General features: G+C 51.7%; 1 protein-coding gene across 1 annotated transcript in view; it reads right to left on the bottom strand.

Moving 5' to 3' along the window:
- PDPK1 (3-phosphoinositide dependent protein kinase 1) overlaps positions 1–12,979 on the bottom strand; it is a 69,182-nt gene extending 56,203 nt beyond the window's left edge. Inside the window, exons 1-4 of the mRNA XM_035721973.1 lie at positions 12,833–12,979; positions 9,976–10,144; positions 9,634–9,808; positions 5,388–5,451 (exon numbers count right to left, since the gene is read on the bottom strand). Coding sequence (XP_035577866.1) covers positions 5,388–5,451; positions 9,634–9,808; positions 9,976–10,036 — 300 coding nt within the window. The 5' untranslated portion in view covers positions 10,037–10,144; positions 12,833–12,979. The remainder of the gene's footprint in view (positions 1–5,387; positions 5,452–9,633; positions 9,809–9,975; positions 10,145–12,832) is intronic.
- Positions 12,980–21,681: the final 8,702 nt, after the last annotated feature.

Here is a 21,681-nt window from a genome sequence, read left to right as displayed (position 1 = left end):
GCTTACTGTTTCCTACACACTCCTCTCAGCATTTTACTCATATTATCATGGTTAGTCCTCAAAATAACTCAACATCCCTTTTTTAAAGATTTTATTTGACAGGAACAGTGAGAGAGGGAACATAAGCGGAGGAGTGGGAGAGGGAGAAGCAGGGCCTCCGGCTGAGCAGGGAGCCCAATGTGGGGCTTGATCCCAAGACCCTGGGATCATGACCTGAGCCGAAGGCAGACGCTTAATGACTGAGCCACCCAGGCACCCCTCAACATCCGTTTTTTTGGGGACACTGACACACAAGGCAGGTCTCTGGCCACAGTCCCACACCCAGCAGTGAAGCCACATTCAAACTCCACCCCAGTTAGCAGAGGGTGTCTCTCAGATGCTGATATTCCATGTCAGCCAGGTAATGAAGAAGTGGGGCCCTAACCTGGCAGGCCCTTTGTGGGGTGCATTTAGTAATCACTCTATATAACACACCTTAGGCTCACACCCTCTTCCCTGGCAAATTCATATGCACAGAATCTAGCCCAAAGAGTAAGAAATTCAGACTAAAATTTGCATTACAAAAACATTCATTAAAGGGCTCCTGGCTGGCTCAGTCGGTGGAGCATATAACTCTTGATCTCAGGGTTCTGAGTTCGAGCTCCACAATGGATGCAGAGATTACTTAAAAAACAAAAACAAAAACAAAAAACCCAAAAACCATTCATTAAGAAATTACTAAACTGGAAAACTGGAAACAGCCTTCGTAAACGTCCACCAACAGAAGCTCACGGTTTACCCAGAGAGGACCAGGACGCCGCCACAGAAGAGGGTTACAGAAAAGCTCAAGCAAAAATGTTAAGTGAAAACAGACAGGAGACAAAACCGTGTCAGGTCCAACGGGGGTCCCAATTTAGTTAAAAAAAAAAGAAAAAGAAGACAGAAAGGAAACAATGAGGATTGCTGGGCCACTGGGTGAAAAACAGATCTTCTAGTGGGCTCCTTGTAACTATTAACCTTGTTAGCTGCCAAGGACAAAGTCCGACCTGGGCAGGGCCAACAGGGCTGGCACAGGAGCTCCCAGAGGGTAGGGGCTTCAAGAGGCCTTCTGAGTGGCCCACCCACCACAGAGGCCACTAAGTCCTCCAAGGACACTGGTGATATCACATGGGACCAATAGATCTTTTGAACTTCCAGGTTCACCAGCTCACTCATTCAACAAGGACTCAGGAAGCGTGATGAGATACTTGCTAACGAGATGAATAAGCTAGCATCTTTCAGACACAGATCCTCTCAGTGGGGCAGAAATCATTACCTACCAGTGGGGGCCCAGTGTGGAAATCCTATTTCTGCTTTTCAAGCCTGTCATCCCGGAGCTATATCAGAAAAACAGCAACATTTCAAAGACAATTAATCCATATACTTCAGATTTCATTTCACGGCCAAATAACCTTGGACAAAATCTAGAATATGCATTAAAAGCTTTACTAAGTAAAATCTATTATTAGTCAGAAAACAGTAACAACACTCTCTTGCCTTCTGTTTTGCTTTAAAATTAATAATTTAACATATTAAAGTTGACAACTAAGGAAGACTGGGTTTCTAATCTAAAACCACATTAATTATACACCACTTAAATATGGACCTCACTGGGAATTAAACTCATTCAGCAAACATTTTCCCCACAATCTAGTCTGGAAATCTGAGTGATACCTAACTTGGATCAAAAGGTTACCTCATGAAGCGCTAAGGCCAGCAGATGCTGAGCTGTTTCCTGTCCTACCCAGGGAAGCCAAACCCTGGGGGCCTCTTCTTTCCCACTCTCCAGTTTCCGACCCCAGCTCCTTAGGGGAAACCTCCCACGGCCTCCAAAAGTCAAAACTTAAAATCTAAAGCACATGGGCACTTCCAATGAAATGAGGACCTTTCTCTGGGGTTCCAGCCCTACCATTCCCTCCCCTCCCCTCTGGTGCTCTCTGCTGGGCTGGAGCCCCTCAGTGCTTCCCACACATGTGACTGCTACAGCTGCCCCCATTACCTTCCCCTCCCTGATAATGACTCACTAACTGTGCCCTCTCTTCCTCCTGTGTCCTTCAACCTCATTGCGGACAGGGCTGCACTCTGTCCTTGCCGGCCCACGACTCATGTACCTGCAAGTGAACATCTCCCCTGGCGAGGTGCAAGATTCTTGAGAGCGGTAAAGGGACCTATGGGAACTTCCCACAGTTCCTTAAAATGTCCTGGTTTTGTTTATCTTCCATCAGTTTATCCACACACAAACATATAATCACAGCGATATGGATTAACTGTTCTAGTAACCCTAACAGATTTACCTACCCTGTAAGGAAAATGCCAGACTAATGTGGTCAGACTTTTGATTTTTAACCCTCTGAAAGTTCTCACTCCTTGAAATAGGAAAAAACAAAAACAAAAACCAGCCCCCAGAATGTCACTGGCCACATGAATAAATGTCATCTGGCAGGAACACCCCTCCAGCAACAAACACTTGCATGGTTTGCAACAGCAGAAGAGACAGCGATTTTGAACAGCGGAAGCCACCTCTCCTGACACCTGAAAAGGCACCATAAGCAGCTGCCCTCCCTTCCTGGGCTCCGTATCTGCAAATTTTGAATAGTTTCTTACTGGGAACAGTAATAGCCAACTGAGACACAGAAAGACTGTCCCAGTGTTAATGGCTAACTCCCACAGCGGAACTTCACAACACCATCAGCGTGCAGAGAAAGATCTATTTTGTCTAGCATGACATTCATCCACACCTCCTCTCAACAACCAATTTAAGAGACAGAAAAGGAGGATGAAAGCAGGAAGGGTGGGCAGGCAGGCCCATCTGTATTTGGCCTTCTCTTAGCCTTCAGGCAGGTCAGAGCTCCGAGGCCCATCTGCTCCCCCTGCCAGGAGCCACCACCATCATTTTATCCAGACTGCTCTCCCCTTACACCCGTGCCCTGTTTTCTTCCTATCAATTCCTACCTTCGTAAGTCTCGTAGGTGCTGTGGTTATATAGAAAGGAGGTTGGAGAGGCAAATGTGTAGATGGGAGGGAAAATAAACCAAATTCAGGATTTTCCTGAGATGCTTATCTTCTGAGTTCCAGGCTAGAAAAAACTCCAAATTCTGCTCAGGGTTCAATCTAAAAGCCCCAAGTAACAGCCAAGTTACAGGTTCATCTGTGACTCAAGACAAAGGTCTTCAGACAATGAAGAACTGTAGCTTCACCAGAAAGGAAAAAAGCTAAAAGAGAACAAATCAAACCCAACCACCTACTTTCACAAAGGCCAGGTGACATAACTCCAGCCTCCTGCCTGCAAAGAAAGCAGGAAGGGACTGGGCGCAGAGGACCTGAGCAGTCCAGGGCAAATGCCCATTGGATCACTAGCTGCAAATAATGCAGAGGGACAGGGACCTGGTCCTGATTAGAAACCAGTTCTATCAGGGAGTTCGGGTTCACTCTGCACCTGGGGATATCTCAGTCCCCGTGGTGTCCCGGGAGTGCCCAGGCTGGCAGAAAGCAGCCAGGATAGGCAGGCACCTGGACCTCATGCCAGCCCTGACCTAGTCCCTAAGTTAGAAGTCCTCCAGGTCCCAAGTATCTTCATCTGGAACTCGGGAGGATCCAAGTGGGTGAGCACGAAGGTCCCTTCCAAAATGGAAATACGGCGGTTGTTGTTCTACGACAAAACCACCAGTATCAGAGAGCAGAGCAGGGCCATAGGCCTAATTCCAATCAATAAGAAGTAATCCTATTTCACCTCACCAGTGATAAGTCCAGTGACCCCTGATAGGACGCCCCTAGGGGCACCCTACCTCTGTGGGATGCTTCCTGAGCCCATAACCCCAGTGTCATCACCAAAAAACATCCAACAAACCCAAATTGAGAGACAGTCTACAAAATACCTCACCAGTACTCTTCATGAAAAGCAAGGAAAGACTGGGTGCCTGGGTGGCTCAGATGGTTAAGCATCTGCCTTCGGCTCAGGTCATGATCCCGGGGTCCTGGAATCAAGTCCCGCATCGGGCTCCCCGCTCCTTGGGAGCCTGCTTCTCTCTCTCTCTCTCTCTCCACCTCTGTCTCTCATGAATAAATAAATCTTAAAAAAAAAAAAAAAAAAAAGGCAAGGAAAGACTGAGAGTGTGTCCTCCACCAAAGGAGACCAAGGAGATGTGAGGATAACTGAGTGTGGCTGCCAGATGGGGCCCTGGGGGGAAACGGAGAGAGCCTCAACCAGGGCTGCATTCAGTTCAGAGCCTGGCACCCACGCTCATTCCTTAGTTTTGACAGATGTGGAGTGGCTGCACAGATGTTAACATCAGGGGAAGTGGGGTGACAGGTCTCTCTCAAATAAGTAAATAAATAAATCTTTAAAAAAAAGATTTTATTTATCTGTCAGAGAAAGACAGAGAGAGAGAGCGCACGCACGCATAAGCAGGGGGAGCATCAGGCAGAGGGAGAAGCAGGTTCCCCGCCAAGCAAGGAGCCTGATGTGGGGCTCGATCCCCCAGGACCCTGGGACCATGACCTGAGCCTAAGGCAGATGCTTAACTGACTGAGCCGCCCAGGCGTCCCACCCCAAGTTTATTTTAAAAATAAGTTTGGAGGCTTTGATAGCTTCAAGAAAACTTAGAGGATCTGAAAACATCCCGTCATTTAAAAACTTAAGAGTCAGTGCTTCAACGCTAATTTGAAAAATGTAGGTAGGGCTACTGAAGGAAAGTAATACACTTGAAAGATAGAAAAAAACTAACAGAAAAAGTTTAGAATGCATTTCCTAATACCACCACCGTCTTGTTTTCGGAAACAGACATTTCCCAGCACTAGAAATGGTGCTTCCTCCTCAAAGTTCCTCCACACCTGGCTGCGCCCAGGCTGCCTGGCCCTCTGGGCTTGCCCTGCCAGGAAAGCCCCTCCCTGCTCAGTGCACCTGGGCCCAGGTTCTTCTGCGCTCCTCTCTGGGGCAGCCCCACAAAGGCTGGCAGGGCAATGCCCTCCCCTTGGGACACTGTCTCCCTTCAGCCCCCGGGGCAGGGCTCTGGTTGGTGGGGCTCCAGAGGTGGGCAGTCGCATGTAGGCTGTCCTCCACCCACTAAGCTGCCATCTTTTTCACGCACGGATTCCTTTAGGCCCTGAGTGTGCAGCCCTGGTTCTGTCCATGTCTTTTTTTTTTTTTTTAAGATTTTATTTATTTATTTGAGAGAGAGAGAATGAGAGACAGAGCACGAGAGGGAAGAGGGTCAGAGGGAGAAGCAGACTCCCTGCTAAGCAGGGAGCCCGATGCGGGTCTCGATCCCGGGACTCCAGGATCATGACCTGAGCCGAAGGTAGTCGCTTAACCAACTGAGCCACCCAGGCGCCCTGTCCATGTCTCTTCTCCATCACCAACCCATCCTCACCCCCTTCCACCCCAGAGATACAAAACACAGTGCCAGCATCTTGTGCGCAGGAGTTTCCCAAGATCTAAAAAAAAAAAAAAAAAGGTCATTTAGATTATGAGTTTTGTTTTCTTTTTTTAGGAAAGAGAATAAAATGCATTCACAAATAAAATCTATATTTAGATACACATTTTTGAGGCTGTATATCTGATAATAACCAGCTACGTACACACAATCAATAGAAGACTATAATTTTGACCAATGAAAACACCCAATGAAAAAAAAATGCCAAACTGCAGGAAGAAAAAACGAGTTAACAATGGAAAAAAAAGGGCAGTAAACGCTGAGCTTCAGAGATCACGCACTGAGGGAACAGATTATTCTCTCAGCCTCCTGTCCAGCCTAAGTCCCAGGCCACTCTGAGAGGAAAGAATGCAGAACAGCTCAGTGCTCACCCTCAAGGAAGGAAGCCAGTTAATAATGACAAGAGCCCGGAAATGAGCAGTTATCAAGCTCCTTAGCTTTCTAAGTAAGTTGGCTTGCAACCTTCCGTGCCTCCCAGGGTCTGGCTGCTGTGACTCTCCAGATGAGACCTTCCTAAGAACACAGCTGAGCAGAATCAGAGTCGCGGCAATTTTCCCAAATGGACTGGTCCCCTCATTTCCCAAAGGAGGGCTCCATGCACCACTGCACACGCCAGGTCTAACATTCCCGTCACTTCTGCCCTCCCCCTAGGTTGGTGGCTCTCTCACTCACGGAGCATGGTGAGTGAGAGGTGCACAGGTCCACGGAGGGAACCTCTAAGACAAGGTGGGCTGCTTGGACACCCCCCAGGACCATCAGCCAGGGGAGAGTGCACGACAAGAGCACAATGTGGCCGCCCCTCCAGGTGGCACCCAAGGAGGTGGCACTATATCCACCTGGAGCCACAGCTGTGGTGCTGATACAGCTCCACCCAACCACAGAGCACACGCCCCCTTTAGGACAGGACACTTAGAAATTCAAGCCAAGTCAAGGCCTGGGGAGAGCCCTCACCGACCCTGCCCAAAGCAGCAGAGAGCTCTGCCATTTCCCCTAAGGTCCCTATACCATATGGGAATAGGAGCTTGGCTTCTGGTCAGAGGACTATTAGGGTGATCCTCATCCTCAGTTAGGGACCTTTTAAGAAAACTGTCGTCCTTATGGGAAAGCAGCTGCCTCTCATGCAGAGTCCACATCACCAACGTTGGCTCTTCTACAGGTTTGGTACTCAGGTATGGCGACGAGTGGTCCGCCGCCAGCCTCGCCCACCACTGCGGCAGTGCCAACAAGAAAAGCCTCAGCTCAAACACTATATGCTCGACACTGACAGTTTGCTCATCCAGATTTAACCCAACAATTGGTCGCCGAAACCTGCCAGGAAGAGCTGTAGTACAAAAAGAAACCAATACCTTTGAAATAAAGCCTTTAAGGGTCAAGAACGTGATACAATATACATGTATAAAAAACAGATATCCCCTTCTTCAATTGTATTTCCCTAGATGATGAAAGAGTGGGACATGAATCCACGTTTTGAACCATCCGATTCCTTCCTAGTTTGGAATGCTTTCATATTGGGCATTAAATAGGCAATAGTTTTATGATGAAACCCTCCCCCGCTCAAGTATATACAACTCTAAATACAAGGAAATCAGAATGCACATGTAGAATTCAGACATGTTTTTGTTAACAAATAGCAAAAATGTTAAGATAGGTATGTGACAAATACACCACAGGAAGCCCAGATATGAGAACCATGAGGAGAAAGCATGAAAGAGTCAGAGAAGCCATCTAGAGATTCAAGGTTCAGAAAAGATAAGGACACAACAAAGCGCAGAACCTGTTTCAGAGCTGACTACATAACAAAACCTGTTGCAGACCAAAGGGGGCAAGGGTGGGGAGGGACACACAAAGAAGCTGACTGGTCAGGAAAGGCTTCACAGCCACCAGGGGGTAGTTTCCACTGAAGGGAATTTCTTCAGGCAAAGAGGAAGAGCCTAAAGAGGAGAACCTGGCAGCCCAGAACATCGTGGACACTATCCTGTATAGGCTGGGGAGAGGGCACACGGCAGGGGCATCTGAGAAGGGACCCTCACTGAGGAGGAGCAAAGTGACAGGCCTTGAGAGGCTGGGGGAAGTCCCAGGAACACTGTTACCGGGGCACCCTTCCAGCAAATGCTCACTTCTCGATGCCCAGGAAAGAGGGACCCAGGAAGAAAGCCTGAGGTGTTTTGAGCCCCGCCAGGGGAGAGTGCACGACAAGAGCACAATGTGGCCGCCCCTCCAGGTGGCATCCCTTCCTTCACTGCACGGCAGCATCCGCAGCCAGGCCACAACGGAGTCCACACACCTGCTTCACACTGGGTTCAAGAGCACGGTCTCCCCCCCCAGGGGGGTGGGAGGCCCTGTGCTCCCCATCTCTCAGAAACAGGGAGGGACAGCAGAAAAGTTAACTGCGAGCCCCATTCCTCACAGGTCACCACTACAGGTCAAAGCACACAACAAGAATTTCTGTAAGACTTCAAGCTTCCCTGCAAATCTTATCAGCCTTCTCTGACAACATCCGATATACAGCTGTCGCTTTGAGATACAACTCCCACTGCAGTACAATTAATTCCAAAAGAGAAAAACAGGTTGAAGAATGAGACTTTAACAATGAAATCATTGTAACAGCTAAGCTCTCACCCCGATGAATTCTGACTGAAATACTGCCGAGATGCACACACGCAGTCGTCTGCACGCAGCCTCTTGTCAGCCTTTCCAACGTGGACAGACCTGCCACAAGCTCCACAAACACGCAGAAGACACAGACCTCCAGGACGAACCTCCCTGGCATTCAGACATACCTTCACACAACAACTTTAAATACTTGGCTTCCCTGAAGGCTGCAAGCTGATTCAAAGCACAGTGGCTGGTGCACCGGGCACCTGATCCTGTCTGTGGGGCCACCAGGAACTATGTGTCTACCTTCATCACGCCCCCAGACAACATTCCAAATGAAAACCATGCTTGTTTGGTCTTCCGTGGGCTGTGCAACAAGGCAGGGGCTGCTAGTGTAGGGCATGTCCCATCTTTTCCATAGGCAGACCGTGCAGTGCAGTCAGCTCTCCTTCCGCGGGCCTATGTGCAATCCAGCTATTTAAGCACAAACTTCCATCAATTGCCCTGATGAAGGATATGAAAGCCACAAACATAGATCCTTTATAGCAAACTACCTCTCCTAAGACATTCAAAATAACTTGGAATTTCTTGGGAGTAAAAAATCTCAGTTAAAATCAGGAAAATTTTCTACACTAAGGGGATGGAAACAGACTTTGTGCAGCTACGTAAGTGCAACCAAACACTGAAAGCAGACCAAGAACCATCACGAACCCAAAAAGGCCATTCTCCTCTAAGACATTATCATCAGAACGTATTTACCATTACTCTTGAAAAAATGCACTCTGCCTGTTGATTCAGCTAGAGACTGGATACACCACTGGTTCTAGATATTCAAACAACTTTTTTTTTAAGATTTTATTTATTTATTTGACAGAGAGAGACAGCGAGAGAGGGAGCACAAGCAGGGGGAGTGGGAGAGGGAGAAGCAGACTCCCCGCCAAGCAGGGAACCTGATGCGGGGCTTGATCCCAGGACCCTGGGATCATGGCCTGAGCCAAAGGCAGACGCTTAACGACTGAGCCACCCAGGCGCCCCCAAACAATTTTTTAAAGGGTCTGGTAACAAATGCGAGCCAGTTAAAGGCGACAGCACTGCTGAACAGGCCTGAACGATACATGTCCAAAACTTGGTTTCCCACAACACTTCCTCCCCCGGTGATTTGCCCTTTGAACCTGCCTTCAAAACAACTGTACTCCTCCCCCCTATGGCCGGCTGTCATCCAAAGGGCAGGCACAGAGCTTGCACACATCGGCCCTGGCCCTCGCACCTGCTGAGGGAGTCATTTCAGCATCAAGTGTTCCTCAGCAGCGCGTGGGGTTCCAGCAAAGTCCATTTCCCTAGAAGACACTCCTTAGAAAGAGACAAAGTATAGTGCCAGGGAAGGTTCTCCACACTCCTTCAACTCAGAGAGGACTGGGCTTCTCACCCCATTTCTGCAGCAATTCCCCATTCATCAGACCCTTGCCTACATGCACCCAAACCCGTCAGGCGGGTCGGGACAAGAGCATAGAGTGAAAAGGACGACACGCCCAGGAGCCACCTTTTCTTCATCCCCCAAGCTGTGCTAAGGCAGCGGAGAGGCTGAGACCTGCTTTGAAGAGCTCTCTGCGACAGGCTGCTGCTGCGATCCTTCCCACAAAACGCTGTCAGAGAACCACGCAAACCTCCACTTCCACCTCTTAGTACAGGGACCTCGCCCTGCCAGCTCCCAATTGCTGTAGGGGTGTCACAGGAACAGAAATACAACACACCGCAGAAGACTCCTGAGGAGAAGAGGCCCAAAAAGGAGTGTGGAAATCAGAACCCACTTCCTTCCATGTTGCCCACTTTCCCAGCCGCCTTCCCGCCCAGATGCAGCCACCCTTGCAAAAGCTAGAGCCACCCTACCTAGAGTGTGAGGGGAGCCGGTCTGCCTGATCTCCCATTTTACCTTTAACAAAATCTCTGCACAGTTCTTGTTTCCCAAAGGGAGGACTCCAAGCCTCACGCATTCAGAATATCAGCACTCAAATACAGATGAAGCAGAGCCTCTTTCCAAACAGCTGCTTTCTGACAGCGTGAGGCTGAAACAGGCTCCAGGGGTCACAGAGTTCAGCCATCTGCCCAAAGAAATAAATAAGCGGGCTGTCCTTCCATGTGAAGATGTCTCTCCTGCCTCCAGCACGGCAGAGTCCAGACGTTCAGGCACAACCCCCAGGGAAAACGTTCTGGGCAGTGGCACCACGGACTTCCTCAAGCCAAGTGCCGCACTGAGCCGCCCAGCAGACCCTTCCTCAGGGTGCTCCCCATGTGAGGGGGCAGAGTGGAGCCCAGGCCCCTGCCACCACTCAGACACGGATTCACACTGTTTACCAAGCGGATACTTAACTTACCCGCATCCCAGTTTCCGCATCTGTAAAATGGGAAGGACACCTACCTCACACAGCACTAGTAACAGAAATCAAGCAACATGGGGTGAGCTATCTGGAAAAGTGCCTGCTTCTAAAGTAAGTGCTCAAGAAATGGTTCCTCCAGCCTCTGGCCCACCTACAAATCAAAGGAGACTAAACCAATTTCAGATTTCATTTGTACTACTCCCCCTGTTGGCTGCACAGGCTTAGAGAAACGGGAAAATTTAATAACGGGGATGGGGGCTTCTCCACACAATGCCACCTTAAAAATCTAGATGCAGGGATGTCTGGGTGGCTCAGTCGATTGAGCATCTGCCTTCAGCTAGGGTCATGATCCCAGAGTCCTGAGATCGAATCCTGCATCAGGCTCTCTGCTCAGCGGGGAGCCTGCTTCTCCCTCTCCCTCTGCCTGCCCCTCCCCCTGTTCGCACACGCTCTCACTCTGGGACAAATAAATAAATAAATAAATAAATAAAATCTAGGTGCAAACCCACTTGAACGATGCATATCTGACCGTCTTCAGGTGAAAAGCCAATATTAGAGGCAACGCCGCCATCCCTGAGAAGAAATATGGCCAATTCTCACACGGGGAGGGAGAGAATCTAGCTGAAGACACAAAAGCCTTGTTCCTCTCACTTCCAGACAGAGAGGTCTCTCCTTCATAACGCGATTCATTTGCTCTCACTGGATTCCAGCATTTTTGCCCTAAAAAGATGACTTATGCAAAGAAAACTCCAGATGGGGCGCCTGGGTAGCTCAGTCGTTAAGCGTCTGCCTTCTGCTCAGGTAGTGATCCCAGAGTCCTGGGATGGAGCCCGGACTCTCTGCTCGGCGGGAAGCCTGCTTCTCCCTCCCACTCCCCCTGCTTGTGTTCCCTCTCTCGCTGTGTCTCTGTCAAATAAATAAATAAATAAAATTAAAAAAAAAAAAGAAAGAAAACTCCAGATATCCAATGCCCATTGTGTGGAACAACCAAGACCACAAGGAAATGGGCTCTTTGCCTCTTGTCATGATCTCCACCCAAGTACACACCTTACACTGCAACAGCACCGCTGTACGGAAAGTTCATTTTACACACTTCCATGATTGTCATCACCCCCGGCCTCCACTGAGTCTCGCCAAGAAGCCCAATTCGTGTTTTTGCCTGTTAGCCCAGACACCCCAGGGTACAGCCACATGTCGCAACAGTCAAAGACAGCCCCTTCGCCTTTCACCATTTTCTCAACTGAACAGGTCCTCTTACGACTCTGGATCGTCACCCATCTCTACAGTGTTCTTAACCTGAAGTCCATGGATGAGGTGCAGAAGATTCAAGAACCTGGTAAGGTAATTACAAAATGCAGGGTAATTCAGTGTTTTTCTCAGGAGAGGATTTATACCTTCCACCAGATTCTCAAAGGGGTTCGAGACTCCCCAAAAGGCTTAAGAACCGCTACTGCAAAGCTGTATGCTGAAAAACAACGAGTCAGGTAAGTTTCCTGGATCTTCATTCACTTAAGTGATTTTGATTTGTCTTTTGAACCAAATTTTGCAAGCTGTGTTGACATTCTTCCATCACCCACTTTCATAGTCGCGCCCAAGGTATAAATCCTGAAACCATCTTTGCGACTTCAAAACTCAAACACGGGGAAAACATCAAAACGCCAAGGATACTTTTAACAACAGGAAAAAAAAAACCATGGAAACACTAACGATACTTTTAAGCAAAACATTTCACCCAACAAGTGCTTTCCTTTTTCTTTTCCCCTGCAATCCCTCCTCGGGGTCACGATCACTCTCCCCTCGGTAGCAGGTTCAAGTTCGACCTCCCTGGGGCTTCCCACACTTGAAACCAGTGCTGGAAAAGAGCCCCAAGGCAGGAAAAGCACCCAATGCCGCTCCGCCGGGCCGGGAAAGGAGTCTACCAGATTCCACCCTAACCGTGAATTTGGGGGGAGCCTGGAGCATCAGGTGCTGTGAACAAGAACTCGTCCCTCCCGCTTCCCTGCGGCAGAGGCACTGGGACCCCGTTCCAGGTGAAGGCCCAGGATGGTTCCTCCGCAGACGGAATGAAAGGTAACCCCGGAGGCTCAGCTCCAGGCCGCGGCGCGCCGAAAACAAACTTTCCGAGCACTTCCACCGCGACAAGCCAGTGACACCTCCCCAGCCTCCCCCGCCCTCCGCGCGTCTGTCAGCGCCCCCGCCGGGCAGGCGCCCGCCGCGCCGGGGCCCGGGCTCCCCGCGGCGGCCGAGAGGCGCCCTCACGAAGCCCGCGGTCCCCGGCCCGGCCGCCCGGCCGCAGGTGAGGCGCCGCCCGGCCCTGGGGACGCGGGGCCGCCCCGCCTCGCCGGGCCCCAGCGGCCGCCGCGCTTGCCTGGGTGACGGGCCGCCGTGCCCGGGCGGCCGGCGCGCACTCACCAGCTGGCTGGTGGTCCTGGCCATGGGCCCCGCGTCGGCGCGGGCACCTCCCCCGCAACGCTGCGCTGCTCGGCGCCTCCTCAGCGTCCTCCTCCCAGCGGCGGAGCCCCAGCAATGGCCGCCCTCATCCTGCGCCCGCCCCGCCGCCCGCCGCCCCCGGCTCCGCCCCGCCCCCGCGCGACGCCGGGCGGGACTTCCGCCGCGCCGCCGCCGCCGCCGCCCGCGCCCATTGGCCGCGCCCGCCGTCCCTCCGCCGCGGCTCGGCCGGCCTCGCCGGCGCCCCCGAGCCGCATTTCCGGATTGGGGCCCGGCGGGCGGGAGCGGCCCGGCCCCGCCTCAGAGGTGGGGCGGCCCGCGCGAGCCAATCTCGGGGCCGCAGGGCGGGACCGGGCGGGAGATGCGGGGGGGCTGGGGGGGAAATCTGTCATCCCTGGGGCCCACGGGGGAAACTGAGGCTCGCAGGGGCGCCGAGCTGGCCAAGGTCACGCCCGAGGCAGCGGCGGGGCTGGGCTCCCACGCGTGGTTGGGATCGGGAGCCGGGCTCTGCGCAAACGACAGACGCAACTTCGCTGCTTAGGAAACTGACCAGTGTTCACGGACGGAAATTTGGGCTATAAAATCCAATTTATAAGGCAGAAAACAATCCCATGGCATCACTGCTGATAGTCGCAGGGACACTTGCAGAACTTTTTTCTTTGCTTATGGTTTTGTGGATTTTTTTGTAGTCGTTACTGTTGATGAGATGTTGAATTTTCTTGTAGTTGTTAATGATGATGGTGTTATTGTTGGTTTTTGTGCTTGTGGTGAAGTAGACATAAAATTTACTACCTTAACCATTCTATCATCTGCCATGTGCACAGCTAAGTGGCATTAAATGCATTCACACTGTTGTGTTATGACCATGCTGTTTTAAACAAAATCACAATCATCTTTGTTACCTCAAGGTTGCATACTTTTAAATAACCTTTTTTTCTATTTCCAAAAGAAATACGTATTTATTTTGAAAAATAACAGTTTAGACAATACAGAGGATAATTAGATAAACGAATCCATAAGCCCACTAACTAGAATTCTTGAACAGCAGGGATAGCTACTAACATTGACCCAGCTCTTATTCCTTTTTCTTTTCTTTCTTTTTTTTTTTTTTTTTTGGTTTAGCACTTATTCTTACTAAAGAATTTTCATGCCTATGGGTACCTGGGTGGCTCAGTCAGTTAAGCGTCTGCCTTCAGCTCAGGTCATGATCCCAGGGTCCCAGCTCCCTGATGCTCCGAGGGGAGGATGCTTCTCTCTCTCCCCTCTGCTGCTCCCCCTGCTTGTGCTCTCAAATAAATAAAATCTTTTTTAAAAAATAAAGATTTTTCATGCCTGATGTCTAAGTAAGCATCCCTGCTAGTGTGGCCCCTGTTTTTGAAAGGGTGAGGAAGCTGAGGCACAGTGCAGTTCTATAACTTGCCCTGGGTCTCACAGTGCCAGAACCAGGATCTTGATACCCATATGCCAGAGGCTATGCTTTGACCATTAGGCTCTACAGCCTCTGTTTGTCCAAGCTTCCAGTGTTCTGTACATGGATGCACCTTAAACAACAGTCGAAATGGTAAATATAACTCCTATTCCCCAAAAGGGCTTCTGCGGTTTGGATACTTTTTTCACTTAGCAATGCATCATCCAGTATCCCGTACAGTTCTGCTGACATGTGACCGCCATCCTCCCCCGTGGTGAGGGCTGCGGAGGACTCCACTGGAGGCCGCCTATAGCTTATAGATCCACGTACTTGATCGAGCTCCCTCCTGACACTGAACTGGTTCCGGACTTCTTCCTCATTAACAAGGCCCTGCACTCAAATTCAGGCACACCTTTATTTATTTCCTTAGGATAAATTCTCAGCAGATGGAACTGCTGGGCCAAAGTACAGGGATCCCTCTCGGGACTTTTGATACAGGGTGAAAATTGCCAACTGGTTACCCCACTCCGGACACTAACCCTCAGTGAACACAAAGACAAGGTCAAGGTAGATACCAGCTCTTACCACCATGCCAAGCCACATTCAACACTCAGTAACACTGAGAACGTTATCCTACGTCATAACCCTTAGTACATATTAAAAGCACATCTGATTTTGCCCACAACAGCCCTGCAAGCAGGAGGTTAACTATGACCATCTCCCTCTTTCACATGAGAGACCTGAGGCTTTGGTGCCCTGCCTACTCTCAATCGTATAGTAGGTCACAGAGCACAGAACTCAAAACCACCCCTGACCAACAGCAAGGCTCTGCTCTTGGCACTGCACCCAACTGCCTCCCAACAAACCCTTCTTTTGTGTTTACTGTAGCCTTTACAAAGTAATGACAACTTGTCCTCAGAGAACGCTAACCATTTTTTAAAGATTTATCTTACTTCTCATCACAACCCTAGGAGATACTTAGTATTATCATCTTACGTGTGAAATTTGCCAGACCGTACACTAAATGCAGTTGCATATAAATACATAGATCTAGAGTCTAAAAAAAGATATGTACACACAAACATGAAGAGTGACCTTTCTCACAAAGTTACTAAAGGATGTGCTCCACCAAATGATGGAGGAAACCAAGAAAGAAGAAGACATGAGATTCAGGAAATGGGAAGGAACAAAACACACACGAAGGTGAGGAAGGCAAGTCCCAGGATTTGTCCACTTACCAAGTATGGATTCAGTCTCCACTCCATACCAGGCACCGTGCTAGACGTTGACAATTCCCTGGCGAGCAAAACACAAAAATCTCTGCCCTCGTGAAATGCCACAGGCGGGAGGCAGGGTGGGGGAGACAAATGAATAAGCAAATCTTCCCCGATGTTAGAAGGCTGTTAGTGCTACAGGGAAGAAAAAATCAGCGGGGCCTCAGGAGTGCCTGGGGGAAAGGTGCAATTTTAAATGGATAATGAGGAGAAATCCCAGGATAAGAACAGGGAGCACACAGACCCAAGGGAAGCAGGCTTTGGAGGGCTCCAGAAAGAAGCTGAAAATGATAGATCTCTCATGGCTTTCGCCACATAAAAAACTGAATTAAGAAGCTGACAGAGAGGCAAGAAAACTCCAGAGGTAGAGCCCTATCAGGAAGGAAGCAAAATCACCGTTCACTAGGCGCCTCACTCTTCTCAGCTGTGAGGGATATTTACAGTCATAATACAGATGCACGGATTCAACCAGTAACCATTCTCCTCTACCTCGGAAGGAGGAGAGGGGGTGTGAGACAGCTGAATCCTCACCTCTTCTAACAGACAAGCACTAGGTAATGGCTGTAAGTGATGAGTCCAGACATAAAGTGGGAGAATATTCGTTAGAAAGATAGACACACACAGCAGAAAGAACATTTAAACCGGTAGTAAGTGGGATGTGAGGAGGGGGGAGAGGTGAGGCACCGGCTGCTGTTCTGCGTTACAAGCCTTTTTATTTCTATTTTATTCTTTATTTTTATTTATTTATACGAGAGAGAGAGAGAGAGAGAGAGAGAGAGGGAGAGGGAGGGAGTGCACACAAGCAGAGGGAGAGGGAGAAGCAGACTCCCCGCTGAGCCAGGAGCCCGATGCGGGGCTCGATCCCAGGACCCTGAGATCATGACCTGAGCCGAAGGCAGACGCTTAACGACTGAGCCACCCAGGTGCCCCTACAAGCCTTTTTACAACTATCTGGCTTCTTAAACATTGATGCAAATAAAAATTAATAAAGTGGGTGTAACTTCCTCCCAGAGATTCTAAGAAGCTCTCACTCACGAAGGTAAAACTGCAAGAATGTTCGTGACGGCGTAACTTTAACCTGAAGCAAATAACAAGAGAAAAAGAACCAAAATACTTATGAACAAGAGAATGGTAAAATAAATTATGGTACGTTCATTCTGGAGAATTCGATGCAGCTACTGGAAAGCAGAGGGTAAAGGTCTAACGGAGAGAGTGAAGGTAAAGAGGCAAGTCACAGAATACGAACTGAACTGAGGTCTTCAGCTCCCCCCCCACCCCGCCCCGAGTCCCTCACACCGAAGCAAGACCGCGTAGTTCTTCGGGAATTCAAAGACCAACAGGGAGGGGTAAAAACTGAGAGGAACAAAGTCTGCAGGGAATACTAGAGCCCCCCCCCCCCCCCCCGAGCAGCAGGTGGGGCAGGCATCCTCTGTGGCCTCAGGGGAAGGTGTGAGGGGAGAGGGGCAGGCTGGAGGCCTGCGGAAAGCCGCTGAGCAGGCAGTGGGGGCAGGGCAGGGAGCAACCTCAGAAAGAGGAACGAGAACAGTGCTCAGTTCTCATGGGGCCTCGATGGCAGCCATTGTGCAAGCCAAAAGCCAGGCCAGGCCACCCCTCTCACCTAGCGAGAGGCAGGGCACCCCTGCCATGGGTCAGGTCTGGCTGCGGATCCCGGGAGAGCGGGCAGGAGGGGACATGGACTCACCTGGCCCACACAGTTCACGGGCACTCTGGCTGGAGAAAGAAGAGGGACAGCCCCTGGCTCTTATCTCTCCTTTCCCTGCCCAGTGCTTCTGTCACTGGCCAAGAATGCGATGCTTTGCTTGACATTGTGAGGTCATGTTCCACCCGAGGAGGAACAGGAGGATGCCCATAACCACCCTGGGAGAGGCTGAAAGGCTGCCCTATGTATATACACAGCTTGTGGGGGGCGGTCAGCCCTGTGCTCCACATGGCCTGTGGCATTTCACCTGTGCCTCACTTACTGTTCTAAGTGCAGTGGCCCAAGGGAGGGACCCCAGCTTCACAGGCAATGGAACTTGCCCAGCATCACACAGCTAATGTGTTAGCCACACAGTCCCGTGTAACAAATTATCCCCCAACTCAAGAGACCTCAAGCAACAAACATTTACGATCTCATGGTTTCTGTGGGTCAGGAACCCAGGAGCAGCTTGGCCTCGTGGTTCCGACTCAGGGTCTCTTAGGAATTCGCAGTCGAGAGGGTAGGGAAAGCTAAGCCATCTAAAGGCTTGACTTGCAGTGGGGAGGGGCACCCTGGCGGCTCCGGGGGGCTATGCATCCAACTTTTTTTTTTAACATTTTTTTAAAGATTTGTTATTTATTTGAGACAGAGAGAGAGCTAGAGAGAGAGCATGAGAGGGGGTGAGGGTCAGAGGGAGAAGCAGACTCCCCGCTGAGCAGGGAGCCCGACATGGGACTCGATCCCAGGACCCTGGGATCATGATCTGAGCTGAAGGCAGACGCTTAACCTACTGAGCCACCCAGGTGCCCCAATACGTAAATCTTAAAAAAAAAAAAAAGAGAGAGAGAGAGAAAGTTGCCAAAGCCAATAATTTCCAAGCCACCTGGGGAAATATCTTCTCATATAAATTGTGCTACATGGAAAAAAATATTTTAACTAAACTGGAAGACAGGAAACAGAAAGTTGCATCAAATCTCAGGTGAGGGGCGCCTAGGTGGCTCAGTCGGTTAAGCATCTGCCTTTGGCTCAGGTCATGATCCCGAGGTCTTGGGATCGGGCCCACGCATTGGGCTCCCTGCTCCGCGGGGAACCTGCTTCTCCCTCTGCCTCTGCCTTTCTCTTTCTCTCTCATGAATAAAAACAAACAAACAAACAAACCTCAGGCGAGTAACCTTCCCTCCCTAAGTCTCAACTTCCCCAGCTGTAAAATGGGCGGATTCCAAAAATTGGTCAAAATCCCAAAGACTGAAAACATCCAGTGTTGATAAGCATGTAGGGAAAGGAGCACCTTCGTACCCTGATGATAGGGATGTAGTATCTCCTTTAGACCCAGGCAGTAGGGAGCTGTGGCCCAGGCCCCTCTCTCTGGATGAGGAAGCAGGCAGAATAACAGCCCCACCAGAAATGACCATGTCCTGTTCACCCAATCTGTGAATATGTTACATCACACAGAAAGAGAAGATGATGGTTGTCAATAAGCTGACCTTGAAAGAGGCAGATTATCCGGGATTATCCAGCTCGGCCCAGTGTAATCACAAGGGTCCTTAAAAGATAGAAGAGAAGGAAAGTCAGAACCTGAATGAGGCAACATGAACAGCACGACTGGCCAGCACTGGCTTGGGCAAATGCAAGAGACCACGAGAAACAACCAGTGTGGGCAGCATCTGGAAGCTGGGAACGGAAGAACCCCCCCCAACCTCTAGGGAGAACAAGGCTCTGCACCACTTTGATTTCAGCACACTGAGACCTATTTCTGACTCCCACCTCCAGAGCTATAAAATAAATGTGTGTTCTTTTGAACCCCTAATTTATGGTAATTTGTTACAGGAACACGAGAAAACGAATACACGAAAACCCGGAACCCAAAGGGCGTAAAGGAGCGCCCACACCGGGTCCCCTCCGGCCTCCTAGACACGCTTGGGCATCTGGGGCCCCAAAGCTCCCTGCCCATCACTGCATGGTCCCTCCTCCTCGGGGCCGCTGGGGTGGGGGGCGGGGCGGGGGAGAAACCCGACTGGTCCACGCTGGGATCTGGTTAACGTTATGAAACATCCATCTTACAGAAGAACACTAGGGACCTTGTTCAAGTACAGAGACATTTCCACGTGTCCCCACCCAGGCAGCTTTCCGTTTCAGGCTGCTTAACTAAAAAATAGTTACTAGCAGAGCAGTATCAAAAGTACAATTCCAGTTTATAAACAAACCAAAACATAAACGTAGGGCAAGGTATGTTGGATCACGTTAGAAGCAGCACACCAAGCTCTTAATGGTGCAGCAGTGGGAGGCAAACAAGACTCAGGGCCATCGCTCCAGGCACGGGGCTGCATGGGGACGACAGGGGGCGAAGGGGGTAAGCCGTAGGGGCCAAGCGGAGCCGCCCTTTGCCCACCCTCCCAGTGCCACACCCCCTGCTGTACCCACCCTCTCCCGCACTCCCGACCCCGGACACGCTCCGAGCTGGGGAGAGGCTGGGAGAGACAGTGGAAGGGGGCCGGCGGGGAGCCCACACCCTACTCCCCAACGCCAACAAGGGCGGGGCGGGGAGAGGAGGCTTGGGGCGCAGGGGATGCACAGGGCGGCGATGGGGAGGAGGGGAGCGGTGGGGCGGGAAGGCGCGCAGAGAGGCGGGCGGACCGGGGCGCAGTGGGGTCCGCAGCGCGCGGGGGTCACTAGGCCCCCGGTTCCCCTGCAACCGCCAGGCCCCGCCGTCCGTGACTCTCGGCTCCGGATCGGTCCCTTAATCCGGGACAGGGTGAGAGGCGGACGCGCCCCCGAGCTGCTCGGCCGCTGCGCGTCGCTGCGCACGGCAATCCTGATTGGCCCCGGCACGGGCCCGCCCACCCTGACTCCGCAGAACCCGTCCCCCAGGGAGGAACCCCTCCAGCAGCAAGCCGTAGACCCGCGCGCCGCAGCTCTTACCCGATCTCTGGGTCCGCCTGGACCCGGCGCCTGGGCCGCGGGCCAGGCCCGCGGCGGACAGGCTCGAGCCGGAGTCACCGTGCACCGTGCACCGCAGTTGATACCGTCTCCCCCCCACCCCCAAGCCGGTTTCTCCGGTCTGGACCACCCAGATTCTCCGGGGCCCGTCAACCCGACCAGGAGACCGAGGCTTCGGAAGGTACGCCTCAGCGCCTGGATTCGAACCCGCGTGCACTCGGCGCAGTCTGGGGCCCTCAAGTGGACGCTTCTGCAGCTCCCAGGCACGGCCGCCAAGGGGCCCTCGTCCCACTCCGCGGAGTCACGACGCGCCAGCCCCGGCACAGGGTCCTAGCACCATCGGGCCCCCTGGTCCTCCCACTCACGTACAACACAGAGCAAGCCACGAAGGTGCGGGTTGCACGCCAGGTCACCTCCCCGAGGATCCCACCCCAGCTTCCCCACTTCAGTGAAAAAGTCACCCCCACCCACCAGTGACTCAGGTACACCCATAGCAGCCTAGTCTACACCAACACTAGAGCATGACTGTCTCCCCTCCCCGCCCCCCCCCCCCGCCCCCCCCCCCCCCCCCCCCCCCCCCCACCCCCACCACCACCGCCTCACCTGTCTCAGCCCACTGCCACCCTCAGCGGCCCTCAGTCTCTTGCTGGGGCTCTTAACTTAAAATGGCACATCTGTTTAAATTCTTGCAGCCTCAGAATGAAGAAGTGGAGTGCTCGGTGCCAGGCTGGAGAGGATGGGGGACAGGGCCAGCACCTAGAGGGACCAGAGCTTCTCCTGGGGTGGTGAAATTCTGCGGATGACAGCGGTGATGGCTGCACCCCTTTCCAGCGAGGGTGCCGCTGGATCTTCGTGGGGTAGTTTCCCCGTGCCTGGAGTGCTTTTCCCAACCGGCACGGGTGCCTCACCCCTGCTGATCCCGAGTTCAACTAGCACTTCCCAGATTCTCCACCCAGAGAGGCAGCGTGGTGACAGGTTTAAGGGAGGGCCCCTGGTAGGGCGGCCACGACAAACTGTAGCTCTGGTGCTCACCAGCTCCGGAATCAGGTGCCCGCTTCCCCATCTGAGAATGGGGATGACAAACTGGAAAACTCTAGATTTTTGGCAGAAAAGAATGGGCTCACGTTGATAGTGCACTTAGAGTAAGGCCTAGCACCAAACAAGGCAAGTGCCCACCACTCAGCTTTGAATGTGTTTTGGAGACATTCATCTGCTCCCTCCAACCAGGGTGGAGCAGGTGGCTGTCTTCCAGGAGCTGCTTTGTCACCTGCTGGGCCTAGAAGTCCCTGCACCCCACGGGCATGTGGCCTGAGACCCAGGCCCCTGGTACCCCTGCAGGTGGCCTTTCCTGAGCCTTGCCTGGTTCTCCCCCGGCTGCTCACCCTCAAACACAGCCAGGACCCGTGGCCGTTTTTGTCACTTTGGGCCTGGAGACGCTTCCTGTAGTGTGCTCTGTGGCAGAGGCAAGGGGAATGGTGGCCAAGCCACACACCAC

This window comes from Zalophus californianus, chromosome 10, assembly GCF_009762305.2.
Source record: "Zalophus californianus isolate mZalCal1 chromosome 10, mZalCal1.pri.v2, whole genome shotgun sequence".
Classification (NCBI taxonomy): Eukaryota; Metazoa; Chordata; class Mammalia; order Carnivora; family Otariidae; genus Zalophus; species Zalophus californianus.
Note: the sequence above shows the minus strand (reverse complement) of the source record. Positions and strands in the feature narration are given on the sequence as shown.